The 19,851-nt window shown below is 40.7% G+C and overlaps 1 protein-coding gene across 16 annotated transcripts in view; it reads right to left on the reverse strand.

Moving 5' to 3' along the window:
- Dock10 (dedicator of cytokinesis 10) overlaps positions 1–19,851 on the reverse strand; it is a 249,100-nt gene that overhangs the window by 87,222 nt on the left and 142,027 nt on the right. For all 16 annotated transcript variants that reach the window (XM_075952022.1, XM_075952019.1, XM_075952012.1 and 13 more), the window contains exons 5-11: positions 15,256–15,328; positions 14,867–14,989; positions 14,497–14,631; positions 5,724–5,907; positions 3,683–3,768; positions 3,313–3,396; positions 3,044–3,199 (exon numbers count right to left, since the gene is read on the reverse strand). In XM_075952022.1, coding sequence (XP_075808137.1) covers positions 3,044–3,199; positions 3,313–3,396; positions 3,683–3,768; positions 5,724–5,907; positions 14,497–14,631; positions 14,867–14,989; positions 15,256–15,328 — 841 coding nt within the window. The remainder of the gene's footprint in view (positions 1–3,043; positions 3,200–3,312; positions 3,397–3,682; positions 3,769–5,723; positions 5,908–14,496; positions 14,632–14,866; positions 14,990–15,255; positions 15,329–19,851) is intronic.

The raw sequence follows: 19,851 nt of genomic DNA on the forward strand, positions 1-19,851 counted from the left end.
GCTGTGTTAGTTCAGATTGCTGGAGTTTCACAGAAATATACTGTGAAACCATCAGCTAGGATTTGGTGTTCTATTTGACTGAAAAATTACACACTGTCAAAGTCTGCTTCTTCGCCATAAAAGAAGTCTTTCACTGAGTCTGTAGACACTCGTGTATGAAATGCAGCGCTTAGCTCTCCCAGATTGTGGAGAACGGCTCTTCAAAACACGCTCATCAAAGTTAAGAATGCGAGGTCCAAGAGCAGCATTAGTGGGAGTGTGCCACTGGATCAACACGAGCTTTTCCCGGAACAGTCTCACTCAAAGATAAACTACCACCAAAGTAAGGCTGTTGATTGATTTTGATCTGATTACTAACAAGTGCAATGCAATTATTTTTTAAAGTAATTCCCTAGTTTATTTTTTAAATACTTGTATCTATTGTAAGATTACTTAAAACCAATTCAGAAGCTCAAAACCAACTTAACTAACCCCTTGGCCTGAGAGACAGGAAAGGGCATGCAAAAGCCACTCTCAGGGGCTGGAGGGATGACTCATTGTTCAAGAGCACTGGCTGCTCTTGCGGAGGGCTCAAGACACACATTCACACACACACACACACACATGCAAAACTAACACACATGAGCTGAAATGGAATAAAATCAAATACAAATCAAAATGTTTCTAATAGGATACTCTGTTGAGGCTTGAACAAATAGAGCCATGATGCTTCTGAACATGATCCACATGGAAGGTGTCACATGCCTTTGGCACTGGAAAGAAAAGCCCATTGTCTCCTGGAGCTTGTTTGCAGGTTCACAGAGGAACACAGCTACTAACGTGTCCTGCTGTTCTTCTGTCGTGAAAGGCTGTGCCCTTTAACCAAGTATGCAGCTTTCAGGAAAGACACGCATTGAGTGGTGGGGGACACTAGAGATATCTGCCTAGCCAGCCAGATCATTCGAATCAATGCTGGCGATCAATGGGGAGGGGGCAGAGTACAATGACAGATATCATCACAGCCCCATCCCTCTCAATCCAAAAATAAGCCCATTTTCTTTGACTTTTGGTTTCCAAAATGGATTTTTAAATTGCACTTAAGAATGGGTTGGATGGAAAACATAGATTTAAAATATTCATATTTTTAGTGTAGATCAATGTATGAAATGATAAAGCCCATTTATTTTTATATAGTGTGCTGACTAAGTGGCTTTACAATTTGGATCAAGTTTTCTTAAATTTCCAAATGGTTACAAGGACAAAGATTTGGGGCACTGTGGTTTGCTTTATGTTCAACACAAAAGCATGGTTTGATCCCTTCTAATATCTTTTTCCACAGGGGAAGGTCATCTCTCTGATGTCAAGCCTATCGTTCCTTCTCTAACTCCTGTTTCACAGTCTCAGGACCATCACACACAGTGGGCTTGTTCCCTCTCTGTGTTTTACCCCACATTTCTCTGGTTTACCTCTCTTCTAACAGCAATTCCCTCTTAGCTTTCTGCTGTTGACTTTACTAGTCCCCTTCTCTATGCATGCAGAAATTGTCAGATGACTCCTCCCAGGTCAGTGTCTAAACTAGTTTTTCAGATCCATGTATCCATTCATAATCACCTTTTTGAGCTGAATGAATCTTACACTGCACCAAGAACCCAGAACTTTCCATAGGTTACCTATTTGAATGCTTGCTGTTACTCCCCCGCCCCCACGCCCCATTTACATGGAGGAGGCTGAGGTCAGACACCTGAGCACGGGGCACAATTCCTAAGTAGAGAAACTAGGGAATTTGATCCAAGGTGTCCATTTGAATAGATGCTCCTCATCAGATAGGATGTACAAAGTATGGATTTATCCTGTTACTACTGTAGTAGGTAGGAGGCTTAAAGAGGACAGAGGTTTCAAGGACAAAAGGTTAGGAAATCTCTGGAAGAGCTGGTCAATCCTGCAACCCACTGTGTTCCAACTCTCTCATGGAGGCAGGTGTAGGACTGGGTAGAACCAAGCAAGTGAACACTGCCACTCCTGCCTTCGAAAGCACATATGGCTTGTGTATCATGAACACGAAAATAAAGTGACTTTACTGGGTGGAATACGGCAACTGAGGTTGAATAGAAGCCAGAAAAGAAGCATTGTAAGCGACTGAGGGAAAACACCCCAGGTCATTGACTGCGGCTTGTGCCAGTGGTGGGAGTGCGGGGATGACTTCTCCTCTCTGCAGTTCCACATCTAATGTTCTTTTCGCATGCATTTGCAATCAGTCTAAAATGGTCCACTATTATGTTCCTACTAAATGGAGATTCTCAAGAGAGTTCCCTTAGTACAAGAAGAAATTCTGTGTGGGTTTGGTGTCCTGTGTATTAGGTGATTGTTAATGCCGCCATTGCGTAGAACATCCAGTCTTTTACTTAATGTTTATCTAATATTTCTTTTCTTGGTTTATCATTTAGTCTTATGTTAAGCAGGAACACAGTGAAACCCTAGAGTGGATTTGTTAGCTGACTTTCCTTCAAGTGAAAGCAAAACACAGATATCAGTTTAAAAGCTGTCTTGAATCAGGCATGGGGGTGTGCACCAGGCATCCCAAGCACCCAGAGAATTTGAGCCAGGATGATCATGGGTTCCATGCTAGTTGGAGCTTCTCAATAATACTTTGTCTCATAAAATCAAAGGCTAGCGATAATGGCTCACAGGAAGAGCACTTGCCTAGTGCTTGTAAGGCCCTGAGTCCTACCCTCAACACCACAATCACTAATTCTATCTTCACTGCCACCAGAGAGATACAGACAATCCTGGAGGAAACCACTGCGCTGACTTTGTACAAAGGACTCCAGAACACAGTCCCTTTGCTGCTTCTTCAATATCTAAGTTAAAAGGAAACTTTTATAGCCGCGTGTGAAGAAATCGTCTTCGGAACATGGGTACCTTTGCAATATGAGACACACTGGCAAATAGGCTCCCTGTTCACGAGACACTAAATCCTGGGATTGGCAGGAGTAGCAAAGGATGGGTTAGAATGGAATGATATGAGCTCACTGGTTATATGAGAGAGAATGAGAGAGAAGCTTACATTGGTTATGGGATCGTTTTCATTTTCTGTAACACATCCCTGAAGATTTAAGTTGAGAGCTCTACAGATGATCATGATTCTCTTTGCAGCTTTCTCTTCAAAGGGTTTGATCACACACTCTTGTTCAAAAAAGTCTCTTTTCTGAAGCTTCAGGGTCTAAAAAAAAGTGTTTAAAAGTCTTAGTTAGCCAACACTCATTATGAAAAGATAACTTTAAAAATGGACAGTTATAGGGGTCAAGTTCATCTTTGCTCAGAATCCTGACTTACATCTATATCTGGATCCAGGGAGAACAGATTGAGCCTGTCCATGTTTCGCGTTGTTTTGACAGTGTCTTCAGTTTCTGTGAGGTACTGAGAGAGACCCGTGTTAGTCCCTGGCATCTAAACTTCCCATGTAGCCCCAGACACAACTACAGAGGCCAAGAAACAGTCCCTTAGTTTTATTACTGTTAAGACCTCATCAACACCAAGGAACCTTATAAGAACAGGTTCTTATTTTCAAGGGTTGTGTCAGGTTAAGTAAAGCTCTAAGACTGATAAAAAAAAAATTCTAGATCGGCCTTTTAGTCTAAATCTTAAAGGAAAGCATCGGCATTTTTTTCCATGAAAGAAACATATTGTGCAAAAACTTTATTACTTTTGCAAAGTCGGGATGTAAGCTGTTCTCTGAAGAATCTGTTTCCTCCATCGTACATTCACAAGTCACAGAATTATCCAAAGGATCTTGAAAAGACAGACCAACACAGATTATTTAATAATATGAGCCACGGTTTTCTTCATCTATACAAATATCAGGTTCAATTCAAGAGCTCAGAGGGGTCCTGATGAACCCAAGCTTTCCTTTTGTCCTGTCTACAGTACAATCGGGGCTGGAAATAAAACTTCCTGACAATCACTTTAGGATTCCATAATCCTTGCTATGATGCCTTGCTATCATCCTGTATCACCAAGAACTTTGGATACTTACAGTGCTGACAGAATATATAGGTTGCCTTGGCTTCCTTAAATAATGCACAACAAAATTTTCTCAAATATATAAATATTTTTCTAATTTTCATTCTCGGGTCATCCATTTAGAGCTCATTGGCTTCAGCCACTTAAACTCTGCAGAACACTGAAAACATGAATATTCTATTTGACAATTAGTAAGTAAGTGACTGTAAAAACACCTGCCGTGGCCTATGACAGTTGCAAGCCTTCTTCCTCATTATCTGTGACTTTTTTACCTTGTGGGACAGGACATTCATGCAAATAGAACTTAATGGATATGCTCTGGTTTCTAATTCACCACTGTCTTAAGGTTTTCCTTGGGGAGTACTGAATCAGTGGTGGAGAACCTCCCATCTATAAGATAAGACTTGATGGTTACACTCTCAGCCTTTTCTTTCTTCCTTTCTTTGTTTATAATGCTTATAATATTATGAGGGGATGACTGGAAAAAAGAAATAATCTGTGAGTATATATGTGTGTATATGTTTGTGTGAGCCTGCACATGTGTTCATGTGTGTACATGTTTGTGTGCGCCTGCACATGTCTTCATGTGTGTATAAGTTTGTGTGTGCCTGCACATGTGGCCATGTGTGTACATGTTTGTGTGCGCCTGTACATATGTTCATGTGTGTACATGTTTGTGAGTGCCTGCACATGTGTTTATATATAGGCCAGAGGTCAATATCTGTTGTTTTCCTCAGTGGCTTTCTGTATAATTTTTTATTGATCCATTTTTATTTGCTAATTTCAGACATGCATGTAACGTGTTCTGATTATCCTCCCTCTCTCTCTCTCTCTCTCTCTCTCTCTCTCTCTCTCTCTCTCTCTCTCTCTCTCTCTCTCTCATCTTGTGTACCATTGCTATCACATCCTCTTTACATGTCCCTTCCACAGATTCAGGAAGTTTTGTTTCATGACCCATTCAGTTTCACCAGGCCCATCTGTGACTAGAACTATCTCTTGGTGACTGCCCACCTTATTTTATGAGACAGGTTCTCTCACTGAATGCAGAGTTCATGATATGGAAAGACAGGCTGTCCAGCAAGCTCCAGGCATGCCCCTGCATCTGTTCCCTAGCATGTGGTTTATAGGTGCACACTGCTGCATTCAGCTTTTATATGGGTGCTGATATCTGAACTCACACCAATACATTTATATGGCAAGGACTTTAGTGACTGAACTAATCTTTCAGTTTTTATTTTTGTCTTAAGAAAACACCATGACATATGACATTGGAACTTTCATATATCTGATACATGACAATCTCAAGGTCTCACGACTGTCAAAACAGCATGAACACCAGATGTCTTGTAACTAAGAGAAAGTAAAGCATGTTTCTTCTTACAGATAGTCTACCATACGTTTTAAATGCAATATAATGCCCAAATCCAAAATACACCTTCTATAAGATCTTACCATCAGAAATGTATATAATTTTGGTGGTATTGGGTCATGAGTCTCAACATTGTCTGTTGGGTGATAGCCTTCCAGTCAACTCAAAATTGCCCCAATATGTGGCAGCTGTGGTGATTCAGTAATGGTAAAGACCTGAAGTGAATCTTCTAGAGTATGTAGCTCAAGGACAGATGAGCCCAGTCTGACAGACAGCTACTATACACAGCCGCAGTGAACTAAGCACACAGCTCAACACTTGTCCAAAGCAGGGAGATGATCTCTTGTGCTCTTACCCAGCCCCAGCTCGGTAAGCTCTGCACTCTTCCTTCCCTGGAGTGGTCCCTCTGGACTGATCTGTAGGATGCGGTTGAGGGTGTGGATCCATTCGTCCATATCGGACTCCGTTTCAGCTGCCAGTACAAAGTAGGTCAGGTCGTTCATTTTCAACTCAAAGGCATATTTCCTCAGCCTGTTATTCTGTGGTTTCAAAAGAAAGAATAAAGCAATAAACAATATGCAGAGAGACATTGAAGTAGTCTTGGGATTCCGAAGTCTTTCCATCCAGGTGAGCAACAAGAAGAAAATCTTAGAGAACACAATAGTGCTTTAGATGAGTCTAGTCATTTGTTTTGTTTGTTTTTTTTCCAGAACTGTTTGTACTGAAAATATTTTATACCTCTTTTAATTGTTTGGATGGTTACAGTGATAGTTTGTTTGTGATCTAACAAATAAAGCTTGCCTGAAGATCAGAGTGCAAAGTTAGCCACACTAGTCAGCCATCCAAGCCAGGAAATGGTGGCACACACCTTTAATCCCAGCAGTCAAACTAGTTGGCCATAGAGGCTGGGCAAAGGTGGTGCATGCCTTTAATCCCAGCACCAGAGAAGAATATAAGATGGGAGGAGACAGGAAACCGGGGTCTTAGCCTGCAGTCTGAGGTCTGGTGGGGGAGCATTGCAGTCTATGGTTACTCTGAGGACAGGATAGTCCTTTTGTTTGTCTGAGCCTTGGTAGAGATAAGAACTCTCTAGTTGCTTGGCTACTTTGCTTTTCTGATCTTTGGCTTGAACTCCAATATCTGTCTCTGGGCTTTTATCAGCCATGCAACAGCTGCCATTTTGGCTTAAAATGATCAGCTTTAGGCCTACATGTGTGTAGTAGGAGCCGCGGGATGCATCCTTCTTCAGATAAAGGCTTTGAGGCCCTGTTTTTATTTTGATACCTAAATTCAATCACTCATGCTGATAACTAAGTCTTCTGACCCCATAACTCTCTAGATACATCACCTCCCAAAGTAATAACAAGCTTCATGCATGTTGCTTGAGTCCCCAGGGACATTTATTTCTTTGAATCCTCCTTGATTCTTTAGCATAGTTAAAATATTAGCCATTACTTTATTAAAACCCCTGATATCCTGAACCCGCACTCTACCTGGATTTCTTTCCACCTACCAGTCTCTGCACATTCTTGTACTTACTGATAGCTCTTCCCTCCGAGTGCCATTTCTCCAAGCAAAACCTTTGGCTCTGCCTTAAATTTTTTTCAATTTCACAGAGTCTAAAGGCTCCAAATATCATCCACGGACAACAACATGCACTCCAACATCCACATTCTTCTTTAATTTCACATCTCTACACTGTATTTGGTGACCAACCAAAGTGGCCTTGCTAGGGTTCCCTGAACTGACCCTGTAACATCATTCCTGCTGAAAGGAGCCCCACCCACATATTCTCCAGACACAGTGAGTAGACATTGTTTCTCATAGGCTGGCATGGTTTGTATTCCTTCTTCAAATTTCAACTGAAAACATTATTCAAATTCCCAGTCTAGACAGGGCAACAAAGGTTCTTGGTTTCTGGAGTATGTAAAATAATTGGAAGTACATATTTTATTCTTATTTTAAATTCACTTTGACAAATATAGATATCCTTTAACCTTATTTTTGTGATGGTTTCAATAGTTTTGCTAAACACTGGGTCTTATAACAGTTCACACAGGGTCAAAGCAGTCATATTTTACAAAAAACAGAGTAAGCTAACTTTTAAAACTGGTATTTTAGTTGGGAAATTGTGAATGAATATGTGATTTGAAGGAATGACCGATATATCAATATCTATCATCTATCAATCAAATAATGGAAAACTAGTGGTGAATAGGGTTAAGATATGGGCCAATTGCTGAATGGATTCTTTATGTTGGGTAATCAAGAAAGTCCTTCCCCAGAAAGTGGGGTATAACTTGAGATCTGTAAAAGGAGGGGGAAAGGAGAGAGGGGGCACACACACAAACAGTTGTGAGTTTTATATATTCCAGCTACAGATGAGAAATGTAAAACCAGAATGGAAACGGTCTAAAGTAATGGCATAGGTTTCTAGTCACAGCAAAAAGACAGAGAGAAAAGGGTCCTGCTCCACTTCCATATCAGTGATCCCACTGTCATCTAGAGCTGGGCTGGGTGAGCACTGTCACATTCATGATACAGAGTCACACCTTTTCTAAGTACAACAGATTACACAGTGAGGCAACACAAAAGCTTTGAGATGATGAACAGTCACGACATGAAGAAGAAGGAGTAGCTAGCAATGAGGTTTACTGTGGTTCTTAGCATGAACAAATGTTATTCTGTCAAGTCTCCCTCTGTACCATTGTCTAGGATTATGTTTGTTAAAATGACTCACTCACAGGTCTGGCTCTCAAACAATTCACCAGTCCCACGTGCAGAAGCTAACACTTTACCTTTGTCATTTAGTGCAGTGATGGTTTACTGCCACAAGGTAGGGGTCTGCTATGTTGGCATTCTGTACTGGGCAAAGCTCACTTCGTCTCTGGGCTTGCAGAATGGGAGAGATAAATGTTAATTAAACACCTAGCCCTAGATATATAAAATTGGAAAATAAGCCTACTGAAATTTCACATAAATTTTTTGAAAAGAGATACTACATTCTGTAAGGACACAGAATAGGATTATTTGGACAAAACAAAGTAATTATTAAGATTTGCATTTTGATAGCAATTCAAATAAGATGGGAAGAAAAACAGACAGGCAACAGCCTCAAACTTGGTATTTAAAGGGAACATCTAGGGAGCTTAAGAATGCAAAGCCCTAGATGCTCTATGTGGGAGGGGTGGGCAGACTCCCTCCATCCACCCCCATGGTGCCCTTTGGGTAAACTGTGATGCAGGAGGCTTAAAGCTGCCAGAGACTCTCACAAAACAGAGGCTCTACAGGCAAAGACAATGGGGTTAGAAAGCAGGTTTTTTGTTAAGGTTCTGCTTTTTCACGTGACAAGAGAAATAGAAGTGGACACCTAGGAAAAAGCTAGGGATGTCCAGAGCATGGGGCATAAGTTCTGTTTGGATGTTGTCAAGATCTGAATATAGCACAATGCAAACAAATCATAGTGTTGTTTGGAAATTCATGCAGAATCTATCGACTAACCCAAGGCTGGAAATAACATGGACTAGCAGTAAAAACTACAGCAAAAGTTTCTTTGGGGTCAGAATGAAAAGTGGATCCAACCTCAATTTGCTTTGAAATCCAGTGTTAGAAGTAAAGCTTGGGTTTCTAAATTGCATTCTGTATTTCACATGAGTTAAGCATGGTCGTCAATGTTTTAATAATTCAAAAGCATTACAAAAAATACGTATCTTTAAAAAAAAATTTCAGCAAAGTATAACAAGCTCTTATGTCTCCAAACAGGACATTTATAAATAAAATGGACATTGTGTTTGTGCTTCTGAGGGACAGAGCTATCTGCAGTGTATAACAGCTAACGGGGAGGGTGGTGGCAAAGCTGGAAAGATGCCTATGCTGGGAATGCTTTCTGATCTCACTCTCTGTACTGCCAAAGAGAGCCACAGATAGGGAAAAACAAGCATGGGAAGTCAGTAAGATACTTGAATAACCCCGACATGAAATTACTGTCATTGAAATAGTAACCAAGAGGTAATGACAATTTTTATACTCTCTCAATTTCCTTCTTTTTACTTTGTCGTTGCTGTATGGTTTTGCCCAGTCCAGAGCGCATGCCCCCATAAATAACAGGGGATTCAGCATGTGCTACCGCTCTGCAATGTGCTTGGTGAATGGTGATAGCCAACCAGAGCGCATTAAAGCATCCCAGTTACACAGACTGTAAGGAAAGTATGAATGTCAACAGAGGACTCAAGGATAAAGAGGAGATTGCCCAAACCAATCACTCCATTACGCCTGCTATGCCACTAGAATTGTTTGTGGAATTTTATAAAAAGCGAAAGACAATGATCAAACACATGACATCCCATTCAGGCTCATGATGCTGGTGGCTCCCGTCCACCTCATCTTTCACCTGTTAATTCAGCAAACAAAAAATTATCAAGTACTTCCTTTGTGTCAACTACACAACATTAGTAAATATTCAGGCGAAGTACTTTCTCTCACGGAACGTGCGTTCTACATTTCCTGCTTCTTTCTTTCCTCCTTCTCCTTCCCTTTTTCCTTCCATACTCTACTTCCGTGTGTGTTTGTGTATGTATATACACGCTTGTGTGTGAGAGAGAGTGCATGTGCATGTATGTGCACGTGTGTAGAGGCCAGAGGTGAATGTCGGTGCCTTCAATTGTTCTCTACTTTCTTTTTTTCAGTTAGGGTCTCTCATTGGATTTGGAAACCATCCTCTCAGCTAGGTTGGCTGGACAATGAGCTCCAAGGACTTGCCTATCTGCACCTTGCAGACTGAGGATTACAGACGCATGCTACTTCTTCCAACTTTAAATGGGTTTCTGGAAATCTTAACCCAGGACTTCATTTTTTTTTTTTAGCAATCACTGACTGAGCTATCTCTCTAGACTCCTAAACTTACCTTTTATTGGGTATCAATAAACAAATAGGCAGAAATACGTGTGAACAGAATATAGTGTGAAATAATACAGTATCATTTATATTATAATGAAGCATTGTGCGCTGATAAATGTAATTTCATTGATGCACGCATTGTGAAGACAGTGTTTGAGGTTGTTACTCATGTCTTATCTGCATATTCCACTTCCTTTTCTGTGTATTCTCCACATAGTCTGGAAGCTCTTTGAAGACAGAAGCCACACTTCTTTTTGTATCTGCCTTTTCCAATGATCTGTGCACAAAGAAACTTTCTAAGTATGTATATACTTACTGACATGCACCCTAAATCTCACTGCCGGAATCTGCGCATGAGTATATATTGTGCATTTCTTTGATCACATAGCTTATATAGGATGATGTATATAAATGGGGATGCTAATTTTTGTGTTGTACACATAGCATTTCTGTGGACGGACATCTTTACATAACCTTGGATATTCCTCTACCTCCTATCAAATTTCACCACTTATTAGTTCTGTGATTTGGGAAAGCCACATTGGCTCTTGGTTTTATTTTGATAAATAGGGTAATAGTAATGTATATTCTACCAACTATCTCAAATAATATATTAAGCATATAAAGTTGTAAATACTTTTTTCTGGCTGTTACTATAATAGGAAATAAAAACATTCAGAGCCAGAATTTGGTATTGGGAAGTGTGTGGATCATATTTGGCTTCTAGATCCACCTATTTTCAAAATTATACTCTTCCCATATGAGTACTTTTAAATGGGCATGCAGGCTGCATTTTTCTCCTGTTTAAGGTACACCTGCATCTCATACTCAGCCCCAGTGAGTTGTCTAATGTATAAAATACTTTAATTTCTAGCCTTTAAAAAATAGCCTCCCGTGTTTAGCTAAAGATTCCATATCCACGTACTGGCAGGTGTCTCCCCGCTACCAACTTGGACTACCGTGATAGGTTTTCAACCATTAGCACTGTCAAGAAGAAACCTCAAACAAATGGGATTCTTGGGCCATTTATTTCCTTCCATAGTGGCAAGACCTGAAACGTAGGGATAAATGGATGGATAGATGGATAAATGAATGAATAACTGAAAAAAAAACTGAAGGAGAAAGATTGGGTAACCTAGACATAAATATTCCTTAGTCCCAGCATAAACCTCAGTCAGCGAAAGTGGTAGGATCTGCACCAGATTGGCCTATATTTTAGATTTAACGTTGTTAATAGTCTTTAAAAAAAAGAGAAAGAAAAAAAAAGAAGCATGGTTAGGTTTTTTATTTGTTTGTTTGCTTTGTTATCAAGACTCAAGAACCTGCCATTCACAAACATAAGTTAATGCTTCTGAAAAAGAATTGACGTTTCCCTCTCTTTGAGGTCCCCCTTGTAATGTGTGTCTCTTAATTCTAATAATTCTTCTTGGGAAGAAAATAATGGTATACATTGAGTCCAAATGAGGCAAACTAAAATGCTATGTTCCCTGAAAGGTTTTTATAAACTTAAACTTCCAAAGAATCCCAGAAGTTTGGTAGCTCTTACTGAGACAAAGATTTTGTTCTTTTCTTTTTTAATTCAAGAAAAACTGGCAAGGATCCCTGGCAAAACAGATCTGACTCATCTGAGTTATTCATTTGTTCTGTGCTTTTGTGTACGTGTGATTCACCTTCAGGCACAGAATGTGCTGGAGATCTTACTAGACTGCTGGTTAAAATTCACAGGCTTTCTCTTGCAATCTCCTTGCCAGGTATAAAAAGGTGGAGTGAGAAAGAGCCGTGATGTAAGAACTGGAACTAGTGTCCCTGACGTGCACGAACTCCCAAAGAGAATGACCTTAACTAACTGGGGGCCCCTGCTATTGTAAACAAAGAAGATAATGGGAGAGGGCTTGGAAAGATCAGGGTTATTTAAAGAGTCCATGAACTCTTTAAAAGACACACGTTTTTTAAAATCCATCTTGATGATTCCTAAAGATCCAGATTCTCTGTATGTTCTCTGTTCTGTCAACCCAGAAGATCTTAGAGTGAGGCAGAGAAGATCAGTTTTGAGATGTTTGGAGCTAAGAGAGTTATCACTTTTCTGTGTTCTTAGAACTGCCCACCGACTGCCATTCAGGTCTCCCTTTTTCCTTTGGGATATTGAGGAACAGTGAGTCTGTTGTTCTGATGTCATAGTGAGCATGCTTTGATCTAACAGTGAGCATGTAGCTCTGATGTCACAGTGAGCACGGAGCTCTGATGTCACAGTGAGCCCGTAACTCTGATATCTGTCTCTGACTTTAACAGGGAAATGAGTTTACCATGCTTCAACACAGTTTCAAGCATAATATAAGCACTTACTAAGGAATGAATGAATGAGTTAGTGAATAAAGATATGGGTTAATTGACATAGTTAAAGATCAGCTTAATGTAGTCAAATCATAGTTTACTAGGACATTTTTCAATAGACTATTTTTCAAAGTTGTAAACGATTACAGGGAGATTGGGGAAGCAGGGCAAGGACGCACTATCACCTAGATCCTTCCTAAGTCTACACGTCTACTTTAGTTTTGTGGATAAGAAATTCAAGGTCAGAGGTTGAGTTCTCACTCAGAGGGCCCAGGAGGTCAACAGGAAACTAGGCTCTGAATGCTGATCTGAAGGAACCTTAAGTATCTGCTGGCCCTGTCAGGTTCTTCCAAAGACAATGCTGTAAAAGAGACTGAAACAGAATCTAAGTCAGAGACGGTGAAGACAGGGGCCTAGGGGAGACGGATGAGAACCCAATCTGGTAGAAGGGCATTGAATATAAACTACACCCTCGCAAGCTTAATGTAAAAAAAGACTGTGACAGGACATTCTGGAATGACGCACCAAAGAAAACAAAAAAGGAAAAAATTACAAGTTCAGCTCAGTGTAAATATAAAATGTAATCACTGATCTCCGAAGTATTGTTAAAGATTTGCTGCAGACTTTAAGGCCAAAGTTTCTGCCTAGCGACCAACAATAGACAGCCACCCCCACTCTCCATTAAGATCCTCATTACCCTTTCCGTATGGAAAGCTGGCCTCTGCATTGAAATGCAGTTAGCTTTCCCTGCTAGTAGGGTACTCAGTCAGCAACACTTAATTAATTACGAAAGTTCAGCCTTATTACTTCCTGGAAGAGTTTCAGATTTTAACAGATGAAGTGCCCAGAAATAGTTTAGGACTGAGAGATGGTAAGCAACCCTATTTTGCATCTATGGATCTAAGGGCCCTGCATAATAGTTCCGGATGTAAACTCAGCGATGAAATTACAAGCTCTGTGAGTGGCTGGGGTGTGCTTATTACAGAGACCATCTCTCTAGGGTCCAGAGTCTTATTGTGAAAAATGAGGGGCAATTGCTACTACAGTACTTGATTGTTTCAACTTTTAAGTAAAAATGAATAAAGATAGATTTATATGAGTGAAGAAAAGAAAGGGCACCCAATGTCCATGGAATGGGAGACATCCATGGAATTTTCTCCTTCCACTTGATATACTAGTTCATGGCCAGTGTAATACTAAGTAAAATAATTTGAAGATCAAGAACTTCCAGAACAGCCCCTGTCTGTAAACTCCAGGCAGTCCAAGGAATCCTTGTCTTTAAAAAATAATCTCCACTTCAAAGAAAGGGGCTGTATTTATACACTGAATTGATTATGTGGTTAGACAGGAAAGAGCATCTATGAAATATATATTTTAAGTCATGTGACTGACGTGTCTCCCCCATGAATTTCATTAATTCCATCATTTTCTAGGCTGTAGACTGGATAAGGGTAGTTTTCTTCTTTTCCTTGAGACAGCCCAGACTAGCTTATACTTCGTGGCTTAGTGTTTACTGTTCCTCCCCAGTCTTTATTCCATGAATCTTTTATTCTCATTTCTGTTTATTTCTTTTTAATTATTTTTGTCTCTTTCCAAAATACCTCTTCTAAAATATCAATATTCCTTTTCAATATCATGACACATGTTTCTTCAATCTATTTATCTCTCTTTTTCTTACTGAAGAAAATTGCCAACTGATTCCACTGTTTCCTTGTTTATTTTTTTGTTTGTTTTTTCTATTGAAAGTAAGTTTTGTGGACGTATGCATTTAGACTGTGTGCTTATCAACAAGTTCCCAGATTCTAGAACATTCTTGACATATACAGATATATTCTAAGTATTTGTTGCATGAGTCACGCACCAAAAGTAAAGCCACCACAGGGAAGAGGGATTTCACTCACCTGTACCACACCTGTGCAGGAATCCAAAAAGATGCAGCCTTTGGGTTCTTTGGATATCTTTTCATCTTTGTAAAAGTTCATAATGTAGGAGTTATCTGGCAGCTGAGTCAGCTGGAAGTAGCGCTTTTTGAATGACTAAATAAAAGATAGAAGGAGGGAGTTTGAATTTCATTATTCTGCTACTCATGGGAATGACAAGTCTTCAGGGTCCTTTAGCCGGGCAGTGCTCTAGAGCAGAGACTGACTTCTGTATAAGTGAAATATTATAGAAAGTGTAAACCCTACGCAAATGGCCCCTCTCCATGCTGTGACCCAAGAAGGAATGCGAGGAAAGCGGACAGAGCAGGGATTAGCTTGGATGTGTTCTTACCCGGACAGTGACAGTGTTGTTGACGGTGCTGTTAAAATTCCCCTTGTACAGCCAGCCAGACTTGAACACGCCAGTGCCTCCGGCGCCCCCACCGCCCTTGGAAGATGAGTGGGATGTGGTATCCTACAAAGAAAGCCATCGTTAGCATTGCAGTCAGCCTGGTGGAGCCCAGATCTTAGACACTGCATTTAAACATGAGACTCCTTTTCCCTCCTGACTCATCTGCCGTCATCGTGCTCCGTGTCAAAACAAACGTGATTCATTTTGCCTAAAAGCCCCAACACAGCCAGCCCCTCCTGCTCGCTGAAAACAGATGGCGAAGAAGCCAGTGCAGGAAGGAACTAATGGCCCCCCATGTTTTTAATTTGTCCCTCGAAACCATCACTTACTTCATCTTTATCAGCGTCTTCATGGTCAACCTCAAAGGAATGTGAAGGAAGTTTCTCTGGCTTGTGTTCTGCTCTGATATTTCAAAAAGAAAAAAGGAAAGTCCAGTTCGTTATTTGACATCTTGCTTTTGTTTTTTGCTGTTCCCAAGATCACAGTGGCTCTACTAAGATTGTTTCAATTTTTTATGTGTTGCAACCTTAAAAATCTGGGGGTTCTTTTTTTCAGAGAAGAGTTAACTTTTCCCTTACACCACTGTATCCTGTCTCTACTAAGTACATATTTTAAATCGTGGAGTCATTATTGACACAAATTTGGACATATTTTTTGTATTGAAGGACAGCAAAGGGGGCCAGATGGAAATCTTAGAGTTTTGTCTTCTCCTGCACTCTGAAGAAGAATATTAAGCAAAACCACCCTTGTGAGCTTTTCTGGGTCACCTGAATGTGACGTGGCCAAGGCTACATGATGGTTGTCTCAGCAGGCTCAGGTTTGGAAGGACTTGATTCCTGAAAGGCAGCCTGTGCTTTGGCCCTCAGGTTGTGTCATGCCCCTGTGGTAGCTCTTAAGGCCACCCAAATGGAACAGTGTCACCTGCACATGTGGTGTGCATCCTTTGGCATCACAGAAGCTGCAGTTTCAGCTGTGGCATGATGGGCCATCCTTGAGCAGCAAGCGGGCACACCTAGCTCTATATGTACACAGTAAAATACGTCTGAAGTAAGTTTCCCTTGGCGCAAGTCTGTCTCATAATGAACGGCTGGAAGAAGCCAGACTTTCCACTTTCAGTTTAGACTTTCCTCAAAAGTCAGCCCTCTGCCATCTTGTAAGGTATAAAGTTTCACATGCAGACATTTCACACACTGTTTTAAGACGGTACAGTCTGTAGACTCTGAATCTGACTGTGAGAAAAGAAGACCAGAGGAGAATTAGCTGATCCCATCAAACCTGTTCCTGAGCTGACAGTGCTCTAGAGAGAAACAGAGAGGGCCAAGGGCTTTTATACGTAAGTTCCTTCTATGCCTTCCCAGAGGATTCTTTCATCATCCCTCTACAGGACATCCCAGTGCCTACTTCCCAATGCACCATGGGAAGTTACAGCACAGAAGAAAGTACCATTCATTGCTAATCATTGCTCATTGATGGAAGAGGGTCATCTACCTATGTGTTACTCTCATTGGTTAATAAAGAAACTGCCTTGACTTTTTGATAGGGCAGGATTTAGATAGTTGGAGTAGACAGAACAGAATGCTTGGAGAAAGAAAGCATAGTTGGTCAGATGCCAGCCACCAGGTCAAACATGCTAAATCTTTCCCGGTAAGCCACCACCTCATGGTGCTACACAGATTATTAGAAATGGGTTAATCAGGATGTGAGAATTAGCCAATAAGAGGGTGAAGCTAATGGGCCAGGCAGTGTTTAAATGAATACAGTTTGTGTGTTGTTATTTCGGGGCATAAGCTGGCCAGGCAGCTGGGAGCTGGGCGGCAGGAACGCAGCCTGCAGCTCATCACTACAGTTCTTTTTTTTTTTAATTTCCACCTTCTCCCCTCCTCCCATTTCCTTCCCCTTCCCCCTACCCCCCCCCAAAGAGCATTCAGGGTTCCCTGCCCTGTGGGAAGTCCAAGGTCTTCCCCTCTTCATCCAGGTCTAGGAAGGTGAGTATCCAAACAGACTAGGCTCCCACAAAGCCAGTACATTCAGTAGAATCAAAACCCAATGCCATAATTCGTGATCCTAGAGAAGCTAAATAAGAAGGTGAACCCAAAGAAAAACATATAGTTATCCTTCTGGATATTGGAAGTAGACAAGATTGCCAGGCAAAAGTTGGGAGCATGAGGGTGGTGGTGGGGTGGGGATAAGAGGAGATGGGGAGAGAGAAGGGAGAAGGGGAGGATGGGGGAGCTTGGGGGAATGGAATGGTTGGGATGGAGGAAGGGTGGATATGGGAGCAGGGAAGTAGATATCTTAATTAAGGGAGCCATTTTAGTGTTGGAAAGAGACCGTTTTTTTTTTTGTTTCTTTGTTTGCTTTGTTTTTTGTTTTTAACAGATTGCCAAGAACTAGGAAATGTTCGCATCCATGACCATTGCCTGTCCCTAGACATTTCTGTCACTGGGTCTTGAGGGGCACTGTGATGAACACAGGACTTGAGAGTCAGTGCTAAGGATGGCATGCGGAGTCTCCTGTTGTTTTCACTCCAATTTTCTTCTCTATTTTTCTTTGTTTGTAATCTTGAAAAAAATCTCAAGACCTACTGATCAGTATTTGTCTTTCTCAACAGTTAGAAGAGTTGTAGAAAGTGTTATTTCAAGACTAACCCCTTGGTCTAGGTGATGGTCCAGCAGGAGAGTGCTTCCTGGGGAAGCATGAGGCCCTGAGTCCAGTCACCTGCATTGATGTAAAAGCCAGATGTGTCCCTGTGCGACTGGAATCCCAGTACTGATAGGGGTGGGGCAGGAGAGAGGAAGTTCCTAGGAGTTGACTGCCAGTCATTGTAGCTGAAATGGTGAGCTACAGATAATTGCGTAAGCCTCTCTCAAACAATTAGGCTGAAAATGATAGAGTAATACACTTGATATTGACCTCATAAAGTCTACACACTCATACAGAGAATGCACCTGCTGGCACACACACCACACACACACACACACACACACACACACACACACACACACGAGATTATTATCTCCTCTTCAAGTCTGGCACATAGTAGGTATTCAAAACATAGCTATTAATAAATATGTATGACTTACATAGTTGCATATATCCAAGTTATTTCTTATCAGAAGCAATAACATAATAATACGACATTCCCCATCCATGGCTTATTGATAAGTTAGAAGATGTTTGAAAACACAGACAGAAGTTTTGCATTTGAGCTTAAATATGCATGGGATATTGTTCTTTGTCTAATCACATGTGTGTATAATCAGACTTTGGCACACAATACTGGGACTCCAGACTTGTCTAATCTTGCTGTTTTACAGAGATAAATTTGTAGAACATAAGGCCCACTTATATAAACACACCAGAGAGATGGGGTTGGAGGACATATCTGTGAAATAATTTTATCAGGAAAGATGATTTCAAATCACCACAGAATGCATAGTAGGAAGAATATAGCCATTTAAAAAAATCTTTTTCTTGAAAAGAAATCTTTTTCTTGGTAGAGCTTCAGAGATGCTCCAATTAACCTATGCTCATTGTCACAATGTGTTAACTTGTACTGCTCTGTTTGGTCATGGTCACCTCTCAGGGAAGGCATAGCAAGTAGTCTTCACAGTATTAACTTAGGACCACTGGGAAAGCTTTCCTACCCCATTCCTTTTCTCCATAATAGCACGTGATACTCTGTGAACAAGAAGCAACCCTTTTCACATTTTATTTGATTAACAAGAGAAAGCCTTTGACACAATCTTTTCCTTCTCCCTCTCATGTTATCTGAGTTTCAGGGACAATTTCAAATGGCAGTTGCTTGAAATGTTTTATCTGAAATATGTGCATTATGGGATTTTAAAATTGATGATACAGCTCTGAAGGGAAGTGGAGGAAACTTCCATGCTGGCTGATTATACACATATTTTTGTAAATTGTAGAGGGAATTATGTTAAGAGCTATTACCACAAAAACAACGATGCTATGAAGTGATCTATTTCTTAATCAGCTAGATTTGACTATTCTACAATGCCTCCATAATTCAAAACAACACTTTACACATGATTGAAAGTTATAATACTATCTCCTATTACAGCGCATAAAAAAATACCCTGAAATCCAGCCAGAAAGGGCTTTATTAATCCCATACTACTCTTGTCACTATAGACCAGTGGACGTACAGTGTCAGACCAGTCATTACTATGAGTCACCGATTCATAGCTTGGCCAGATTTATTACTTTTCGCCTTTGGTAGTATGCATAGTACCATCCAGCATTATGAATGCCAATGAGCAATGAAACTTTTATATCAGAATCAACCTGTTCCTCTGTTTTATGACTCTAATAATTAACATCTTCAGCAATCAAGACCTTACCATCAAGTTTTAAAGTATACCGGGAGCAGTGGGGACTGTCTGGACAAGTCTTACAAGACATGCCCATTGGTGCACCAGTGACATGATTGTTATGGGAGTAATCACCACTATTTTTTTTTATTGAATTTAAGGCCTGTTCCTAATGATGAAGCCCATATTGGACACCATTGTTGAGGCCAATAACTTGTGACTACATTGGTCTTAGGCCTTAGAGGATTACCTACTACTATTATCCTGCTAAATGAATCGTATGAGGCGGGGTCACAAGGGAACCTGTAGAAACAACTAATTCAGGCTCAGAGGAACTCACAGACTCTAGACTGACAGCTAGGGAGCCTTCACTGGACCGACCTAAGCCTACTCTCTATGTGTGACTGCTGTGTAGCTTGGTCTACTTGTGGAACTCTTAGTAGTGGGATGAGGGACTGTCCTTAACACTTGAGCTGGCTTTTGGTAACCTGTTCTCCATACTGGGTTGTTTCACCCAGCCTTAATAGTTCTACCTCAATTTGAAATGCATGCTTTGTTGACACTCATGGGAACCCTGCTCCTTTCTGAACAGAG

This window comes from Microtus pennsylvanicus, chromosome 17 (assembly GCF_037038515.1).
Source record: "Microtus pennsylvanicus isolate mMicPen1 chromosome 17, mMicPen1.hap1, whole genome shotgun sequence".
NCBI lineage: Eukaryota > Metazoa > Chordata > Mammalia > Rodentia > Cricetidae > Microtus > Microtus pennsylvanicus.